General features: G+C 41.2%; 1 protein-coding gene across 3 annotated transcripts in view; it reads right to left on the reverse strand.

Annotated features, from left to right (window-relative positions):
• TSG101 (tumor susceptibility 101) overlaps positions 1 to 21,095 on the reverse strand; it is a 32,323-nt gene extending 11,228 nt beyond the window's left edge. The window contains exons 1-8 of one of the 3 annotated variants that reach the window (XM_056851630.1): positions 21,042 to 21,095; positions 16,547 to 16,631; positions 15,708 to 15,773; positions 14,863 to 15,026; positions 11,751 to 11,877; positions 9,061 to 9,124; positions 7,288 to 7,385; positions 3,033 to 3,738 (exon numbers count right to left, since the gene is read on the reverse strand). In XM_056851630.1, coding sequence (XP_056707608.1) covers positions 3,161 to 3,738; positions 7,288 to 7,385; positions 9,061 to 9,124; positions 11,751 to 11,877; positions 14,863 to 15,026; positions 15,708 to 15,773; positions 16,547 to 16,631; positions 21,042 to 21,083 — 1,224 coding nt within the window. In that variant the 5' untranslated portion in view covers positions 21,084 to 21,095 and the 3' untranslated portion in view covers positions 3,033 to 3,160. Of the gene's footprint in view, positions 1 to 3,032; positions 3,742 to 7,287; positions 7,386 to 9,060; positions 9,125 to 11,750; positions 11,878 to 14,862; positions 15,027 to 15,707; positions 15,774 to 16,546; positions 16,632 to 21,041 lie in introns of those variants that run through there. The other 2 variants (XM_056851629.1, XM_056851631.1) reach the window with 2 other exon arrangements.

Genomic DNA, 21,095 nt, shown 5'->3' on the forward strand with positions numbered 1-21,095 from the left:
GTGCAGCCCCCTTAAAGTCTAACAGAGCACGTCTAACCCTATACAGCTGTGTTATTTTACATATTTTCATGCAATCAGTGTAACGGTTTCAAGAACATGTCTACTGAACAAGTAAAAGATCTGACAGCAAGTCAGAATATTTATACTAGGGCCATACAACTTATACCACTGAGGCCTTTTCACTAAGAGATCAGAAGTCCACAGGTGGTCCTACTCACATACAGGGACTCTTCAGCTCCCCCTTCCCAGGGGTCGCTCTCCAAGCTTCTAAAAAAACACCCACATACGGCTGGGGGTTCCTCCAGAAGGGCACCCCATGGGAAGGGGAGGATGTCACTCTTCCCCTGTGCAGAAGTACTTTCCAATCAAGCACAACATGCACATACCTGTTATATTACAGTAGTGAACCCAGACTTGCTATATACCTAGAGGGCAAAAGAATTCTAACATCAACTTTCCCCCAGTATTTTAAAGAGATCCCACCCTATCTGCATAACGATACTACTTACCTCCATAGGATCAAGTAGCTGCAAACCGAAGATCTGATGTTACTGCTCATGTTGCTAGATACAAGTGTTCAGAAAGCTTTCAACAAGACCCAATGCTTTAGAATACCATCTTGCTAATTCAAAGCATGTTGTTAAATACAAGCAAGAGAAGAGACATTCAGCTAACGAAAACATCAAAGCAAACTTTACACGGATTCCTGCTGCTTCTTTTTCAAGAAGTACGGCACACTGTACTTCTTTTTCAAGAAGTACGGCACACTGTACTTCTTTTTCAAGAAGTACGGCACACTGTACTCGACTCAGTGACTTCACACTTCAACCTCAAAAACTGTGTTCGGTCATGAGTGGGGATCATTAAACTCTGGTATCAATAGTAAGATCTGCTTTAATATTCCATGTGACTGCAGCTCATTCATGGGTACTGTTATTATTAAGTTTAAACTAGTTGGAGAAATTGTCATCATTTCAGGTTATGCCTGATGGTGGAGTGGGTGGCATTATCAGCAGAGCGAGGTTAGAAGCCCAAACAATATCTTACCTCAAGAAGTCCTACAAGAAAAGTAAATCACACTATTCAGTACTAACTGGTTTATGAACATACCACGTGAGGACTACAAATAAAGGCTACTACTTTATTTTCAACACACAAATCACCAAGTTACACAAATTGAACTGATTAATCAAAACCACTGTCCAATATCAGTAAGACAGAAAAGACAGTATGTCCAGCCAGTATATAGAAACTTAGAAAGGTCCTATTATGAGCGGTGTTCAAAAGATATGCACTTTTAAGAGGCACCGTCTCATATAAAAGTGATCTACATGAAATTTACTATCGAGCACACAGGGATATGATCTTGTGTGACTTCTTTTAAACGTACCCCCCCTATAAGTGGTACTATTCTTAAACTTAATAAGGATCACGTATCTTAATGGTAGGAGTTTAAATCAAGCAGTGATACCAGAGAGATTCTTGAACAATTATATCCTTTTTCTCTGGTAAGTTTTTTAAAAAATAATGTGTCAACACTTCTCTGTACTTTGAACTTTTCCTGGCAAGCACTTAAATTGATAAGTAAAAATGTTTATAAGATTATACAAACTGATACAGCCTTCGGCCATTTTCCAGGAAAAGATGATCCAGCAGTGCCAAAGCAACATGCAGCATGACTGCTTTAAAGAGACACTGTCAAACAGTTAAAGGACAGGCAGAAAATCAACTTCATATATTTTAACATATAATACAGCTCACCTCTCCCTGGCGTATTTTGAATTTTTAAAAAATGCTGTCTCTGCAGTCACCTTCTCAACTGCAACGCCTCTACTGAAACCAAGTGCTTAGGAAGTAGACACACAAAATGTGTTACTTCAGGGAAGTGGATCCGCAGTAGCATTATTTACATAGCACCTGTCACTTAAAACTGCAAAAATCCTCTACCTGGGATGGTATGATGACAGTTTATAGAAAATGTACTGTGGTGGCAACTAGAAAATTAAATAGCGCTTAAGGTCCACCACCCAACCCAACAAGCTCTTCCAGGCACAGGAGCTCTAAGGCTAATGATGAGGCCCCTCACTCAAAACCGCTTTCCCCCCACATATCTCAATGGAGGAATCAAATCTATGACTGTTTCCCTTTTGGCAAGCACGATTCTGTTCTCTAGGAGAGGAACAGAGCAGCCTATGTGCAAAAGCTCCTCATGTGCACTGGAGCACATGCAGAGCTTCTGACTGGGGAACCTCTCCATACTTAAAACCTTTAACATCTTGATGAACACAAACCATTAAAGATGCAAACAAGGGAAGTTCTCTTGGACCAACCCTTTTAATAACAATAATATAGCTTAAATACTTGGACTGGGGGTCCAATGTCTTTTTTTGTTGTTGCTCATACAAGGAACACTTCAGCTCGTGTGCCGTTTCAGTTTATTTCCTTCTCTCATGGCAAACCACCTACAGGTTCCCTACTAAACTGTTCCCAAGGGCCCACTGACAATCTAGTGCAGGATTTATGGAAGTGCAGCAGGCTGCAAGCAAGAAGACGGGGCAGGAGGTAGGATGATCTACAGGTTCACTTGCAAAGCACAGGATCCAACCCATTGCCTTCCACTTCCACCACAAACATCTCTACCCTCGTCCATGTAACTCAAGTGATGAGCACTGCTCAAAAAAAGTAACCAAAGAATCCTACTTGCCCTCCCATTCAAAAAGTAAGTTCTAAACTGTAAAAAATTTAGTGCAAACATGATGGTATCAATGTCTAGCACTGAAACAACTTTCTAAATATCATGTTTTGGGGGGTGGTTATCACTATGCTATATCCATTGAGTATTTTTTAGGGGTGAAATTAAAATCGGGGTAAAACTGTTTGGCAGTATCTCTAAGTAAACTAAGAAAAGTGCACTGAATCCAACACAAAAAATATTAAATGGAGCTTGCACAAAACTTAAATATAATCTATGGGTGCACATATTACTGAAATAGTTGTAGGACAGTGCCACAGATATCGAATTGTATTAGCAATCTAACAAGGCAACTCCAGGGTCCACAAACTCATTTTGCCACATTGTTTGCAAACTTCTTCTAATGACCTCGATAGCTAGAGAGATTCATATTTAACACAAAGCCTCCATCAGTAATTCTTCCTCCAGTCAGATCAAAGTCTCCAAAACACTCAGTAAATCCATGTTGAAGACATCTGTGCCACTTTCAGACAACAGGACACCGTCCAGATGAAACAATCCAGGGGAGTCTGGTACAAGCGAATTGTGTTCGATCACGCTCCCTCCAATACCATTTATAAAGAAGCAGATCTCTCTGTTGACTCTTCGCCGGCTTTTCTCCATCACCTTATGAGGCACCTCTTGGTTCCATACTTTGCGGGGCACAATATTGGACCAGACCAGAATGCTATTCCTGAAGATTTGCTTGAGATGTCCTAAATCCTTCTTCATTCTGTTTATGATAGCCACATCACTTGCTGTCCCCAGGTCATTTCCTCCTAGATGCACCACCAGTATGTCGGGATCTGACAGACGCCGCCGTTTATGCAAGAGGGTTGGCATTAACTGATCCCATGTCATGCCACTCTTTCCTAGCCAGTGTAATTTGGCATCCTCCAATGGAATGCCCAACTGTGGGCCAAAGCTTCTCTCAAGTGCCCGTTTTTCTGCCCAGAAAACATATGAATGACCACAAATCCATACCTGTTTCTGCTTTCTTCTGCCATCTGCTATTAAGAGAACAAACATACATTAATGCTTGTATATTTTGTGACCTAATAACTTCCTGAATACTTTGCTCAATGCAGCTTATCCTTTATTATTCCATGGGAAAAACACACACACTAAAACATGACATAGATGCCTCCATCCTAAAGAACATGGCTTAAGCATCATCTGCACAACAAACTCTTGGCTTGGATATCTTTTCAGAAATTGTGCAATGTTCTGGTGTATGAAGAAAGTTTACCTTTTGTCAAGATGATTTTACTGGTAAAAATGCCTGCACCTGGATAAAAACCTCAATGAAAAGGAATCCGTGGTCATGTCCCTTTTTGACTGCTTACAAGAACAAATAAAAGCCATTGCCACCTGTAGAGATGAAGTCGCCAACACACATTTAGATCCTGACAGAACGTTTAACTGAGATTGATAGACTTGATTTCCTCAGTTCATGAACACTGATGTTTGAATACTGATTGTCACATTCTCCCATGAACAAGCAAAAGATCTAGTGGCTATTAAGGAAATACACACTTTTTCAAGTAGACCAAAGATCACAGAAAGCTGGGGTTATTAAGTCCCAATATTCAATGAGATGCATTGACTCAATCAAGGAAGCCACGGCCCTCAGTTTGCAAGACCTGAGCAAGGCTGTTAATGACAGGATGTTTTGGAAGTCATTAATTCATAGGGTAGCCATATGCCGGCACTTGCTTTTCCTGACAGAAGTCATTATTTCTGTTTCCACAATATCCATTTTTTAAAATTCCTTTTCAAAACAAAACATTATCAATATAAAAAGAATAAAGCCTCCAATGAAGTTACAGACTGTGTATTACAATATTTGGAAAAGAAGCAATTTGCACCTTCCTAAACAACATTGCAAACTTCCTAAACTAAACCTCACAAAACAGTGTTATCTTTTCCCTGCAACTCTTCAACAAAAGTAAAAAGAATTTTTGCAGTTTCCATACACACTTTCTCTTGCTTGACAACAAAAAATATCCATGGGAAAGGAGGAGGGGCTGTGGCTCAGAGGTAGAGCATCTGCTTGGCATGCAGAAGGTCCCAGATTCAATCCCTGGGATCTCCAGTTAAAGGACCAGGTGGTGTGTAAGACCTCAATTAAGGGCCTGGAGAGTCGCAGCCAGTCAGAGTAGAAACTACTGACCTTGATGGACCAAGGGTCTGATTCAGTATAAGGCAGCTTCATGTGAAAGCTTGCGTTAGATTCCCCCTCTGTCCAAATAATGGCAGCCCTTGTGGGAACAGAAGGCACTTCTGCTCATGCAGGGGTTATGATGATTTCTGTGGATCTCCCCTTCAAGCTACAGCCCCTATGCCACCCCTAGTCCTCAGCAGCAGTTCTCCAGTGGTGTGGAGGTCTTGCAGAATACACAGGAAAGCGTGCAAGCAGTCATCCAGTCTCACATCCACAGACCCCATCCTTTTTTTGCTTTCTAAATAGTGCAGTGTTTTGCGTGGACTTTCCAGTTTTGCTTATTAATCGTCTTTGCTGGAGACAAAACCAGCTACATATAATCTTTATATATTGCAGATGTTGTCACTGCTTTGAAAATCTTAAGACTAACTCCCTAAAAGGGACTGAGAGTTAATGTTTTGCAATACTTAGTTCATTACATAGATAAGCACTCTCTACAGCACCTATGACCCATAATGAAAACCAAGTTAATTTGAGGACATCTGCTAATTTGAACTTATAGATAAGCACACTTTATATAAAATCCTGATGGATATGTCAAATATCTGCCCATGGTAGCCTGACATACCAGAAAAAAACAATGGCATCATCCTGAGCTGACATGGCAAATGATTGGGTAAATATTCTGTAACAAGCACTGTCACTTAATCTGTAGCTACTCTACAATGACCATGCATTTTCACATGGGACCAAATGGATATTTGCCTCAATGTAACAGTTCTTCGTGTGTTGGCCAGCACAATTTAATACCTGCTTACCACCTAAAAGTTCATAATTACAAACCAACCCAACAAAAGAGACCATAGAATCATAGAGCTGGAAGGGACCACTAGGGTAATCTAGTCCAACCCCCTGTACAATGCAGGAAATTCACAACTGCCTCCCCCACACACCCCCAGTGACCCCTACTCCATGCCCAGAAGATGCCCTCCCTCTCATGAACTGCCTAAGGTCATAGAATCAGCATTGCTGACAGATGGCCATCTAGCCTCTGCTTAAAAACCTCCAAGGAGCACTTATAACCTCTCGAGGAAGCCTGTTCCACTGAGGAACCGCTCTGTTAGAAAATTCTTCCTAATGTCTAGAGGGAAACTCTTTTAATTTAATTTCAACCCATTGGTTCTGGTCCAACCTTCTGGGGCAACAGAAAACAACTCAGCACTTTCCTCCATATGACAGCCCTTCAAGTACTTGAAGATGGTTATCATATCCCCTCTCAGTCTTCTCTTCAGGCTAAACAAACCCAGCTCCTTCAACCTTTCCTCATAGGACTTGGTCTCCAGACCCCTCACCATCTTTGTTGCCTTCCTCTGGACACGTTCCAGCTTGTCTACATCTTTCTTAAATTGCGGTGGCCAAAAATGAACACAATACTCTAGCTGAGGTCTAACCAGAGCAGAGTAAAGCAATACCAGCCCTTCTGGTGACCATGAAGAGCTGGATGCAGTAGAAAAGCCGGCAAAATGAGCTGGTGGAGTGCATACTTCCCCACCTTCTTCCAGCAGCCTGTCATCCAAACCCTCTGAGGGTTTATGAACCCTCGTGAACAATATGCACCACAGTACTTGGGGGGGGATTTGTAATGAGGAGTCAGTAATTTTACCTGACTGCAGCCAACTGAGGGAAGGGGAGGGCAGGGAAAGTTCCACTGGATCCAATCCAAAAAAGTTGAATTTCATTTGCCTTCTGAATGCTATGCCTTTCTGACCTGCTGCCATTGTATTTTCAGTCATGAGAATTTCACTACACAGAGCAATGCGATAAACATGAAATCTCAAAGCCCAAATCAGCACAGGTCATCAAGAATTGATCTTTACCTCAATAAACAAAAAAAGCTATAATGACTAAAATGTAATACAATCCTTTCCTTTATCCCTTAGAAGCCTCTTGATCCATTGATCTTGAGTCGCATAAATCTCATGTTCGAGGGATATAAGGACTGAAATAAATCTTGCCACTGACAATGTAGCCTTGGGATCCCTGTCACTTAATAAAAAAGGCATCATGTCGGACACAGAGGCATTAGATTTATATGTTAAAAGGGGAGAGATATAACGTGATCGGAGCTCCTCATAAAAGCGGCATTCCAAGAGGGCACGAGCTAATGAATCAACAGAGCCAGAAGAGCAAGGATAGGTATGTAATATAATCATATATTTGTATACAAACACTATACTTTTGATTCACATTCTTCAATACCCCTTACTTACAAATTTTAGTGATGAAAATGATACATTCAGTGCTCTGACAACTATGATTTCTGGAGCATGAATTCAGTTAGAAAACTCACTCTCTTTATCACTGAAATGATGGCACTTCCAAAGCTACTCACCCATAGTAGTGACAGGAGGCTGGGAAGGGTAGTGCTGTGTGCTAGTTGTTGCTGGAAATGGTCCACCAGGGGGAGGATAGGGATAGCTTGGATAACCACTTGAAAGGAGGGAAGGAAAGACATACCAATAGTATTTCTTAAATAAATTTTCCACTTTTAAAGACTCATTGCTTCATAAAATTAACAACAATGGATGGATGTCACTGCAAGCCCGATAGTTCCAAAGTCGTTAACAGTGTTTTTCAGGGGATTATTCATAGGAATTGTGTGAGGGAGCACAGTTATGGTTTACTGATCTGTAAGCTGGAGACGGACAGAAAACCACAAATATACAAAATGAGCCAAACAAAAAAAATCAAGTTATTAATTGACCTGATTGGCTGGGCAGATCAAATCAAAACCAAAAGCAGAATTCTTATTTATAGGTCTCGTCCCACATGGTGGAATGGGTATCATAACGGCCAATTTGATCTGGAATAATAAGTAATGACGAAGTGCTCCAGTGCCCCTCCCGAATGAGAGTTAAATTCTGTTGAAATAGTGGACAGCCGGGGCATATCGGGCACAATTTTGTGTGTGTGCGAAAATTAGTTTCACGTTTTCAGCGCCTTTGTTTTTTGCCCTTACATTTAAACAACACGAAAAAAATACCCGCTTTAAAGTATACTACATTTTTAAAAATATTACTTCTATTAAAATAATTACCAAATAAACCTCTGTTTTATTGAATACAACAAATGAATAGTGTTGTAAAGCAGCCCTCTCAGCATAGGAATTTTAAAAGGAAAGGCTTTACACTCATGATAGTTTACATTTGCCTTTGCTGTATGTTTATTGGAAACATTTATATTCCACACTGCTCGGCCAATGCAGGCTCTTAAGGAGAATTACATAATACAAAATATTGTATATAATAAGAACACAAACATACTGTAAAAATTAACCAATAAAAGGCCCCAGGCTTGCATCCTGAAATCCAACAGTAGAAGAGCGGAAGGCCACTGACCTTGATAGACCAATGGCCTGCTTCAGTATAAGGCAGCTTCTTTTGTTCAATAGTGACATGGCCACACAACCCTGGGAATCAACTTTCCCGAGGTTGAATGGGACTGCTCGGGGGAGCGGGAATGCAGAAAAGATCCCAACGGGATCATAGGATTACACCCAAAATGCCTGGGTAAACGAGCCCTCGTTTGGCACCCAAAGTTTACAAAGCTCAGCACCCAGGTAAACAGACCAGGAGGGCATTCCATAATTGTCGTGCCATAAGTGAAAGCGTGCACCCTTGTTATTACTTGCCTTGCCTCTGATAATGGAAGGAGACTGAAGAGGGTTTCAGAGAGAGATCTTAATAAATGGGCATATGTATATTGGAATAGGCAGTGTTTTTGTGCGCTCTGGCCAATAAGAGCTTTAAAGGTAATAACCAGAACTTTTGAGATGGGCTTAAATTGAATAAGCAGGCAAAGCAGCTGTAGGACTGATCTGCAATTATTTACTACCAGTCCTTAAATTCACCGATTTCAATGTAATAGTTAAATAAGTGCACTTGCTTTTATTTTCATACTTACTTTCATGTTTAGATAACGTGAAAACTGACTTGTCCTTTAAGACCAGATGAAACTAGTCTGAGAATAACAACTTCAAGGAAACTCCTAACATTACTCTTGTAAAGGCTAATAGTCTCAATCTCAGAAAGTGCACATCACAGCATATTCCAGTTATTGGAAACATTTCATATTGCATAAACAGATTTAACAAACCACAGTTTACCTTGAGTTGGGAGGTGGTCCTGGGGGGTAAGACATTCCACTTGGCATACCTGGCATGTAGGAAGCTAAGCACAACAACAATGGATATTTTAACAATCCAAGATCATATCAGGTATATCAGGCAACTATTTGTATAATAATATTGATAAAGTCCATAGACTTCTATTAGACATCATTAAGCAATTGTAAAAAGCCTTTCTCAGAACGCTTATTCAGGATAGGTAACGAGTGACCCAGAAACTCAGTCTGGTTCCCCAAAGCTTCCTGCATGGCTCCCAATACACCCCTGACCATGCAATCCTGAAGGGGGGAGCAAAGCACCATAGGAGCTGGCATAACTATATGCTGACATCTGGACCACTTTGTGCCGTGATAAATGGTAGTCGCAGGTGTGGGGGGCCTCAGCGCGGGTCTCAGCTGCCGGCATCCCCACATGGGCAGTAAAATCCCGGAAGCAAGTGCCTGTGCCGGTGGGCGTTCCTAGGGGTGGAGCTGACATTATCAGCTCCCAAACCCCTTTCAGCTCAGGAATGCTCCTCTATACTGCAGTGTTGCTATGCCAGCAAAATAGCTGGTGTGGCCCCGTGAAACTCGATGGAACAGCTTCACAGGGGTTTTGTGAAAAGGTATTTTAAATTCTATTTTTCCAGCTGGGAAGCCTCTCAGTAGGCGGCACGGCTGCGCCGTCCCCAGCTATCAACTATCTACCCCACTCTTCAGGAATGGCCTGCCCATCTACAAGAGTCCCCAGCATGATACACTTCAGTTGCTTTGTTTTTGCCTATACCATGTGAGTTGAAGCATTCTTTAAACACCTCCCCAGTGTAAGCTGCCATAGAGACATATTTCAGCATTTAAATTGGGGCTTTTGAGTGCTGCAAATCCAGATAACTAAACAGCAAAACTTCTTACAAGCAATCTATGTTTGACTGACACCTACTGGTAGTGTTAATATTTAGTATAATGTAGCCCTGTGAACTTCCCTTCTAAAAACTGAATGGGGCAGATATTCCTACGTCCCAGTGGCAGAGACAGCAATGAATTCAAACTACCCCAAGGTTTCTGCTGCTGATTTAAGATACTTGCTAGCATAAATATACAAATGCATCTCTGACAAACAATGAGTTGGATCTTACTAGCTGTTTCTGCTAGCGCAAGAGAGACCCATTTTGACTCTGAAAACGCTATGCAGGGGGCCATGGGACCCACCCAGATAGGGATCATGAGGAGGAGGGGAACTGTGCAAGACCACTCTCACCTCTCTTGAACTGGTGGGAAAGCTGATAGGATTCAATCTACAGCCAGCACAATGAAATTCTTGCAAAAACCATAATCCATGTTAGGTGACAACCAGTTGGTAAGATTGCAGCACAGTAAATTCCCTAAAGATTAGAGTTCTCTACTAACTTAACCATTTAGACAAAACCTAGCTAACAGAAACTGCACATCTTGCAATTACCCTTCATGGTCAACGGGGGGGGGGGAATTAGGGTAATGAACAAAAATTCTTCTCCTGCTCTAAGAGACAGGTAAAACATTATTAAAAAGGAGCCTGCTCTTTGATATGATCCTGCAAAATATTAACCATTTCAGCAGAAGACCAATGTACCTTAGAAAGCAGTCAGCCAAAAGGAGGATATTTTAGATCTTTGAATGTCTTTGAGAAAGTTATGACATACTCAGGGTCTTCTAAAGGACTCCTGGCAAAATTCTATAATATTCTATTGAACTGGAGTACAGAGATCCAGTTTACAGATCTAGACCGGAAGCAGACTTGAGCCAGGTTACACCAATTGAAAAATGGGGGGAAATCTATATTTCGCATACCTCAATAAACATCAATATTAGAGAAAATTGGTTAAAACTTATGTTAAGATGGTACTACACCTGTTAGAATAAACAAGACGGTCAATAATACAATAGATCAATGCAGGCGATGCACACAGACAAAGGATCCCGTATCCATTTATGGGGGAGCTGCCTGGCTCATTCTAGTTTTTGGTGAAAGATTTGTAGGATTTTGAGTGACATAATAAGAGAGGAGGTGGAGTGAACTTCAATGCTCATTTTGTTTGGTCAGATGGAACCGCAGATGGGAGAGAAAACATGGGTACTTTTAAAGTAATTTGATCTCGCCAACAAGGATGTTGGTGGCCAAGCACTGGAATCAAAAGAACAGCCTTTCTGTTGAGTCTTGGCTCAGGAGACATTGGCATATTATGTTGATGGATAAATTAAAACATTTAGGCAAAGAGAAGAGACTATCTGCACAGAAACTATTCACACAAATATGGCTCCTATTCATAAACCACTGGAATAGTATCAAGCCTTGGGCATTATCAGTTTGAGACTTCTGCTTGAATTCAGAGATTTGGACATTATTATAAAGACGCTTTTCTATTTGTTTTGATATATGGACTCTCCAACAGAAAGATGAATGTAACATGTTATCAAATAAACATTATACACATTTTTAAAAGTTCTGCAGAAGAAAAAAAGACAGGTTTATCATATGCAAATCAGATTTTATAAAAACCACGAGAGATCCTCTCTCTCTTTCATCTCATTTTGTTTAACTTTCAGAACAGACAAATGTCACAATTATTAGAATCTTTCCAAAAAACCCAGCTATTGATTTCCTTGCTTTTGTTATGGCTTTTTCATATGTATAATTGGGCATAATTAGCTTACTGTTTGGTGGTCCTGTTGCCTGGTAAGGTGGGTAGGATGCTGAAATCGTAGGTCGAGAAAAGACAGGGGGTTCCTCTCCAAACACCACAATCATAACTTGAATCAGTCCTATCAAATCAGACTGTGGCTAGGGGAAGAGCAGATCAAAGCATGTTATTCTTTTCTCCATCCAAAGGTAGCTTAACTGTCCATTAACAATGGCAACATCTTACCACTTAGCCACTGAGCGTCAGTTGGCTATTTTTTCTCTTTATTTATAGGTTTCAGCCGTGTTTTATGCCAATTCAGCTGGCAAGAGCGAACTGTCAAAATTAAAAGGGTAACACCTCTCTGGAAAGTACTAATGAGAAACCAAGCTCTGTTCAATGAGCTACACAAATTGCCGATGCTGACCATGACTGGCAATGATGTTGTCCAACAACTGCAAGCTGGTGCTCAGTACTGAAGCAGAGCAGACTTTTCCCTCTTCTTTAAAAGACACAGCACAAAAACTTCATAAACTAGACCAAGGATCTTGGGATTACAATAGCCTGCTTTTTTATATACATAGAAAATAAAAAAGATTTCGAAGTAATTCCTAGAGAGTTCTCAAACACTAAAATCAGAATAGGGGAACACTGGGAAGGCACATTAAAACACAACGCCATACCTCCTACCATGAAGGAAATTTTACTGTTTCCCACATCATTGTCTGGAAACAAGGCTAATTAAAGATATCAGAGTAGGATGTTGCTGAGCACCAGACAGAATCCTTAAACTTTGGGGGATGTACCCAAAGTTGCTGTTTAGCTAGCATAACAGCACTTCCCCTGGCATAGAAAAGTGATTTTAGCTGTTTCCACCCCCCATACCTTCCACTGCAGCCCATGCTATTCCCCAGGGTCCGCTTAAACCCCAGGAAAAGAATTTCCCAGGGAGGCCTCAGTGAGCTGCAGCAGAAAAGACCAGATTGCAGTGATTTGGGTCCAACTCCCTATAATTAGGAATAGTGGTTTCGAAAATATTTTATGTATTTTTGTGTCCAACAAGGAAGGGGGTTAAGCCTTGCTTTACTCCTCCAATCACCTTCAGAATGACCTTGGAAAACATGCCATTACTCAATGATTGGTCAACTTGTAAAAACCACTGAAATGCAGTGGGCACATTATCACTCCATGTGCCCTATTTATTGGTCCTTTATCCACTTTTTTCCTTTCCACTGTCTTTCAGCTACAGTAAACAACCTATGACCTAGAACAGTCTCCATTCAGTGCACCAGCACAACTATGCAACCACACAATGGACTAGATGGCTAGAGAGGACTGCGTTTGGTTCGCTGTACTTCCTCTGGCCTGCCGTTCAAGTTCATTATACTGTGAATGTAGAATACATGCCTACAGAATGTAGAATACAGCCTACAGATGTAAAGAGAATTTAGCATAGCCAATTAAAATCGCACAGTGCATCTTGAATGGAGTGAAGGTGACCTTGGATGGTCAAGGGGAAGAGCTATGGGGCTCTTCCAAATCCATCTTTGTTCCTGGAAAAGCAAGCTGCTGCTCTGACGTCTTCTTTCAGGTAACCTTTTGTTTAGACGTTACCCTCCCTCCCAGGCTAAAGTATGATAACCCATGTCTCCATAACTCCTAGACCAGACTACATGGGCCGACCCTCAGACAACTCCAAAGCTACAGCTGGTGAGAAACACAACTGCCTGCCTTTTGGCTGGGGCTCGGCATCATTATATTAACCTAGCTTTTAAACAAGTGCTCTAGTTACCTGTTGTAGTCCAGGCCCAATTTAAGACACTGTTTCACATATTTAAAATCCTTCATGAGCTGAGAACCACATCTCTCAATTACTACCCTTGCAGCAGATTTTTTTGGGGGAAATGCCCTCAAGTCAGAGTGTTATCTTGTGCACAGATCTAGATCTTTGACTGCTTGAAGAGGTCCTGAGGGGCACTTTTTCAAGCCGTATTTCAGAAATCCAGTTTTATTTCATAAGGAATTTGTGGGCTACTTATGAAAGTTTTGTTTGGGCTTTTTTTTTTAAACCGCCATGGCAATCTGTCTTGTTAACTCTGAATGTTTTATACTGATGTGATATCTTATTGGTTTTACCTGCGCAAAATCTGTAAAAAGGTAAAGGCCCCCCTGTGCAAGCACCGGGTCATTCCTGACCCATGGGGTGACGTCACATCCCGACATTTCCTAGGCAGACTTTGTTTTTACGGGGTGGTTTGCCAGTGCCTTCCCCAGTCATCTTCCCTTTACCCCCAGCAAGCTGGGTGCTCATTTGACTGACCTCGGAAGGATGGAAGGCTGAGTCAACTTTGAGCCGGCTACCTGAAACCGACTTCCGTCGGGATCGAACTCAGGTCATGAGCAGAGCTTGGACTGCAGTACTGCAGCTTAACACTCTGTGCCATGGGGCTCAATCTGTAGCAATGGTTAAATAATACTAAAGCATACAGCTGCACCAAAACATTACATACAGGGGACCAAAAATCTAACACACTACAATTGCTCAGTGGCTCACTGAATTGTGATCCTACAAACAGTGAGCAGATGATCCTTGCAGATAGAACTCTTTCATTCCTCCCCCTTCCCCCAGCAACCCACCGTGATACTTCCAAAAGTATTCTTACTGGTCAAGTATTATTCTCTGGAGTCAGATTTATGATGCTGGAAGTTACAAAAACCTTATAGACAAAATATCAGAGAGCACAGTGGGGCTGCAGTGAGGAGTAGGAATCAGGCAAAATACTCCCTACTTCCTCTTCCTGTTAATGGAACCTCTTATGTGACAGACACTGCTAGCAAAGCAGCAATTCTGCCTGATTTCCCCCTTCCTCACTGCACTCCTATATTATGGGACACTGTGAATTTTCCACAACCCACAACACCAGGTTTTCAGGGAGGCTGTTGGGGGAATGGGGAAGTTGGAAAGATTAGTGTCAGTGGAAACAATTACACTTGAGGTTTACGGGCTCTAACCTAATATCTGTATCACACAATTCATTAATTTATGCGCAATTAATCCATGTTTTCATTTTAAAACATGAAGTGGTAATTCTTAAATGGTGAAATAAATCCCAGACTAATTTTAAGAACTATAAAATTATACTTACATGCTTCCACTCATGTAGATATGGAAGATATATCTTTCCGTTTGCATCAACATGTTTCCCAGTTTTAATGGTCATTGAACTAGTGGGTTTAACAAAACAGATGGGAGGATTGAATGGGTATGTATCCAGCAACCACAGGCAAATTGGGATATTGTATGTGCTGCCTAAAGAGGTTTAAAAAACAATGAATTATTTTTTCTAAGCATGATACACATTGCAGACAAATCTATAAAAACTGATTTACTAGACTAAGCTAACACTGAAGTCAATGGCCTTAGAAGGGAGTAACTGTTTAGGAATGCACTGTAAGTCATGTGAGGATATGCACAAACCTCTCTAGTCTCTCTTGCTTGAGGTCTTATATTATTAATGCTAAATAGCAAATATGAAATCGGTAAGGCTATCTTTTATTCGTTACAATTATTGACTTATGAAAGATAATTACAACAAAGTTTGGACATCTGTACACATCAACACATCTATATCACACAGACACATGCAGCCACTTTATACTGAGTCAGAGCACTATTCCGTCAAGGTTAGTATTGCCTGCTTTGACTGGCAGTTGTTCTCCATGGTTTCACATTACCTACTAACTGATCCTTTCTACTAACTGATCCTTTCTTTTAAAAAACCAAACAAACCCAGAGAAGCTAGAGAAGCTAGAGATTAAACTTAAGACCGTCTGTATGCAAAGCAGATGCCCTATCACTGAGCCACAGATGCCCCCCAATATCATAGTAGAACATACTAGTCACAAAACAAGAGGAGTATGGGGAAGAAATTATGGTGGGAATTCGGTTTACAGTCATTTCAGGTAATCTACAAACAAGGCACACTCATACCTCTGTAAATCACAGGAATGGTTCCCGTAAGGCTCATCAATTCTCTTGATGAGCCATCATTAAAAACTGAAAAGAAATTATACAGTTTATTCATTTTGCAGTTATGTTACAGAAATGATATGTATATTATACACACAGAGAGATCTCAAAAAATTATTTGCGTATTATGTACGATCAAGCACCCTGGAGGACAATAAATATTGAGAAATGGATGTAATTCCATGCTTTTTCCTACTATGGTAAATCATTCCCATACATTCAAGGACAAAGGGACAAATATAGTACAGGTTATTCATGGTGCCAAGTACTGTGCTTAGGAACAGGGTTGTTTTTTTTTTTTTTTTTGTAAAAACAGAAACAACTGTCAAGATATCATTAAGAAAGCCTACAAAAATTTAAAGCAAACAAACAAAACATAAGGTAAGACCCCATGCAGCACCAGCAGAAGGCACTGGAGGATTTCGCCCACCTTCTATCCCCTGTAGATGCTTGTGAGCACCAAAATAAAGGGCCCCATGTGGACAAAAACTTACACAACACAAAGCAGCTGCAATGAGAGGGAAGTCAGCAATTATCTCTCATCATCAGAACCTCTCCTGCTTAAGGTGGGCTCCAAGTCCAGGTTACGTGAGCATTTTTGCACTGACAAGGAAGATGTTCCTGTGTCATTTTAATGAATACAGCTCAATTTCAACATTTCCTATTGCAACACAAAAGTTGCCAACGCGCAACATGGCAAATAATTATTTTGTCACTAATCAAGAAGCTGCCAAAGGCTGGCTAACTTTCAGTGCCCATACTACACGATATATGAAAAACACAGGGGATAATTAACTTACCATATCCATCCATTACAGGCTTAAGGTCTTTGTACTGGGTAATAACACTGACAGTTTCTTGAACAGTTAAATCTCTGTACTTGTACTGGGGGGGAAAGGTAAAGATCAACACCACACGGAAATAGTAAAAACCCCAATCCAATACTCTACGTTTCATCTCTAAGAAAACAGAAGCAGTTGTACAAACAAACCAAGCATCTTTGTAAATGAATGCAAAGGGTACATGTTCCAGCTCTTCAGAAGCACCTTAGTGTACAATCCTAATCATGATTTACTCAACAAGCCCAAGTAGTAGAAAAGAACAAGAGTCCAGTAGCACCTTAAATAGTAAAGTAAAGTAGCACCTCAACAAGCCCAAGTCGTGTTAGGACTCCTACGGACTATTCTATACACTAAATTTGTGTGTATTACAATTTAGCAGCTTAGAAATCTTTACTATCCATGCTGAATTAACTTTACTCAACTAACAAAAATAAGGTGTGAAGCTTCAAGCAGGTATACATTATCTGTAAATAAACATATATACCCATTATCTTCTTTCTTCCAGATTGGTCCTATGTAAATCCATCCTTTCACCCTACCCTTTCTTCAAACTCCTGCTCCCTACCTTTAACAATTCTAGCTCTGTACCTAAGCGACCTCCCTGTTGCTTAGTGTGTCTGAGCCACCATCTCTTTTCAGCAAGCTGCTGTCAAAGGAAACATTGCCAACATAGGATTTCCTTTGCAGTTAGAACACAGACTGTGGTTTCTGAGCTAGTAATGTAGTGAAACTGTACAGCATCAGCTAGCAATATGATAATATCGCACACAAATCAACAGTCTTGATGATTCATTACCAATATATTTATTGTCGAAGGTTTCACGGTCAGAGTTCATTGGTTCTTGTGGGTTATCCGGGCTGTGTAACCGTGGTCTTGATATTTTCTTTCCTGACGTTTCGCCAGCAGCTGTGGCAGGCATCTTCAGAGGAGTAACACTGAAGGACAGTGTCTCTTGACACAGAGAGACACTGTCCTTCAGTGTTACTCCTCTGGAGATGCCTGCCACAGCTGCTGGCGAAACGTCAGGAAAGAAAATACCAAGACCACGGTTACACAGCCCGGATAACCCACAAGAACCAACCAATATATTTGTTTCCTTGAAGATAATGGGAGATGGCCCATACCTCCAGGATATCATAATAAAAGAGTATGAATACCAATCAAATTCCACCAACCAGTTAATGGGAAGGAGGGCATCTTGGCCATCTTCTGGGCATGGAGTAGGGGTCACTGGGTGTGTGTGGGGGAGGTGGTTGTGAGTTTCCTGCATTGTGCAGGGGTTTGGACTAGATGACCCTGGTGATCCCTTCCAATTCTATGATTCTATGAACCACTATACAACAAATTTAGAATGCTCTTAAACAACTTCCAATATTCTGACTGAGTTTATCAAGAAATTGATAGCATGGTGAATCTCCAAAAAACAGAATCTTAGTCCTTGTTTTTGTTGAAGTGGCCTAGCCACTATCTACAAACTTTTATTCATAATTCTAAGTACAAAAGTAAGAAACTATCCCAACTCACATTCAGTCTGAATTCTCTATTGGAGGTTATAATAATCATAGGTTTCTATTTAGATAATACTGCATTTTTGTGCTATGCATACTTCTATTAATTCAACTTTTAGCAAATTAATTAGCAGGCTTCCTAATCTACTTGCCAAGTGAACCTATAATGAATTAATTAAAGGACTAAGATGAGAATATAAATTTCCTCAGGAGCATACACAGCTAAAAGTATGGGATAAAAATAATTTAACTAACCCTGAAATCATAGTATTTAAGATTCTGTGAAGAATCCTGCTTGTAGCTCAGCAATTAAGGCTGCAGTTCTTAACACATAATTTGAGATTTAAATTCCATTGAAATTAATGGAACTTGCTTCCAGGTACATCTGCTTAAAATTAACATGATAGGATACTTACTTAAATACATGTATCATGGGATAAGAACTAACCATAGGCACTGGCACTGTAGGGCCTACAATGATAGCAGCAGTTTTCCTGCAATGAGGATTGATGTTTCCACTACATTCCAATATACTTAAGTGTAGCACTAAGTTTGTTAACAGGAATACTTTCATTTTCCTTTATGCCTTCGAAGCTCCTTGATCCATTGATCTTGAGCAGCATATAGACTTGCATTTTCAGTGTTGCAATGCAGCATGCATATCAGAGGCATCAGAGTGGGGGAAAAGTTGCTTTTTTATGTTCACCACCTACTGCCACCTTATTAAATCTGTGCTTCCTGTTAAGAAAACATTTCATTTATGTAGTTACTTCATTTATAGAAGAAGAAGAGTTGGTTTTATATGCCGGCTTTCTCTACCACTTAAGGGAGACTCAAACCAGCTTACAATCACCTTCCCTTCCCCACAACAGACACCCTGTGAGGTAGGTGGGGCTGAGAGAGTGTGACTAGCCCAAGGTCACCCAGCTGGCTTCATGTGGAAACAAATCTAGTTCACCAGATTAGCCTCCACCGCTCATGTGGAGGAGTGGGCGATCAAACCCGGTTCTCCAGATCAGAGTCCACCACTCCAAACCACCGCTCTTAACCACTACACCACAATGGCTCTTATACTCCACCTTCCTCCAAAATAGGGACCCAAAGCAGCTACCCTTGCTCTCCCTTCCTACATTTTATCCTCAGAACAACCCTATGAGGTAGATTAAGCCGAGTGTATGACTGAACCAAGGTGACCCAGACACTTAAAAAACAAACAAGGGAGGCCTTATAGAACCAATACAAGGATTTGAGTGTTGAAGGTAGTGGGTAGTGACAAGGTTGGGCAGACTTGATTATTTAACTATTTGGCTGCCCGCTGGTACATTTTGGGCTACAAGGGATTTAGACATATCCCATTCCAGTACTGACAAGGGCTGTTACCGCACTAGGGGAGTTACTGCACTTTGTATTCCCAGCGACGTATTAAGAGTTTGAAAACGTTATAAAAAACATCGCTTTAAAAGGGGTTTTGGATACCACGGCTTATAAGTGGTTGGAAGACGTCTTCACAGCTAAAGGGGCCAAAGTGCGAACAATATTTTTTATAACGTTTTCAAACTCTTAATACATCGGTGGGTATACATAGAAAGTGCGAACAATATTTTTTAGACGTTTTCAAACTCTTAACACATTGCTGGGAATACAAGTGCGGTAACCCCCTAGGTATTCCCACTGATGTATTAAGAGTTTGAAAACGTTATAAAAAATGCTGTTCGCACTTTCTATGTATTCCCACCGATGTATTAAGAGTTTGAAAACGTTATAAAAAATACTGTTCGCACTTTGTTTGGCCCCTTTAGCTGTGAAGACGTCTTCCAACCATTTATAAGCCGTGGTATCCAAAAACCCTTTTAAAGCGATGTTTTTTTTATAACATGTTCAAACTCTTAATACATCGCTGGGAATACAAAGTGCGGTAACCCCCAAGGATTAAGGCCATTTACGCACGGGGTTTTTTTTTTGCCTTGGATTTGCCACTCTTTAGATGCACATTTTCCCCATCCGTATTCTCAAAAACTCAACAATAAGCCCCCGTGCAGAGTTTTGAGAAATCGGATGGGGGGGGGCGGGGAGAACGTGCATCTGTGTGTGTGTGTAAAGTGCCGTCAAGTCGTAGCTGACTTATGGCGACCCCTTTTTTTGGGGGGGGGGTTCATGGCAAGAGACTAACAGAGGTGGTTTGCCAGTGCCTTCCTCTGCACAGCAACCCTGGTCTTCCTTGGTGGTCTCCATCCAAATGCTAACCCTTGCTGACCCTGCTTAGCTTCTGAGATCTGACGAGATCAGGCTAGCCTGGGCCATCCAGGTCAGCGTCGACGTGCATCGAAAGAGTGGCAAATCTTCAATAAATCAAAAAGACGATAATGAATTTGCAACTGAATGGGAGGCATGGACAAATGACTCTGTTTGAATGTGATATTAAGAAATTTATTTTGATCTAATTCTGATTTGTTGTAGGGGATACGGATGATCTGTCATAATAGAATTAGACAATAATTACAAAGAGAGCAACAATGATAATAAAGAGATAGAGGAGGGGAGAGGGGAAGTTAAAGAAATTTACATTTTATAAGATAAGAAAACACTGCTACAATATAATCAATCAATGGCTACGTATAATGGAATATGAAATGATTTTGGGGGGGAATAAAAAAATTACAAAATCGAAAGAGTGGCAAATCTAAGGCGAAACCTCCCGTGCACAAACGGCCTCACTCTCACTTTCTCCAGGTTTTAGGAACAGGGGAAGGTTCGACTACCTGCAACAAGGAAGCTCGCCCAGGGCATCGCCCCGCCCCTCCCGCCTCCATCCGCCAGGAGAAAAGGCGTCGTGATTCACGGCCTCAACACCGAGAGGCGGCGACCGTTGGTGAAACCCAGGCTGCGAGGCGAGTCGGTTCGGAGGGGCGGGCCCCGACCGACCGACCGACCGCTCTCGCCTTACCTTGCCGAGCATTTTCTTGAGCTGCCCCTCCGACAAGGCCATGGCGGCGGCCGA

Source organism: Euleptes europaea, chromosome 6 (genome assembly GCF_029931775.1).
Source record: "Euleptes europaea isolate rEulEur1 chromosome 6, rEulEur1.hap1, whole genome shotgun sequence".
Classification (NCBI taxonomy): domain Eukaryota; kingdom Metazoa; phylum Chordata; class Lepidosauria; order Squamata; family Sphaerodactylidae; genus Euleptes; species Euleptes europaea.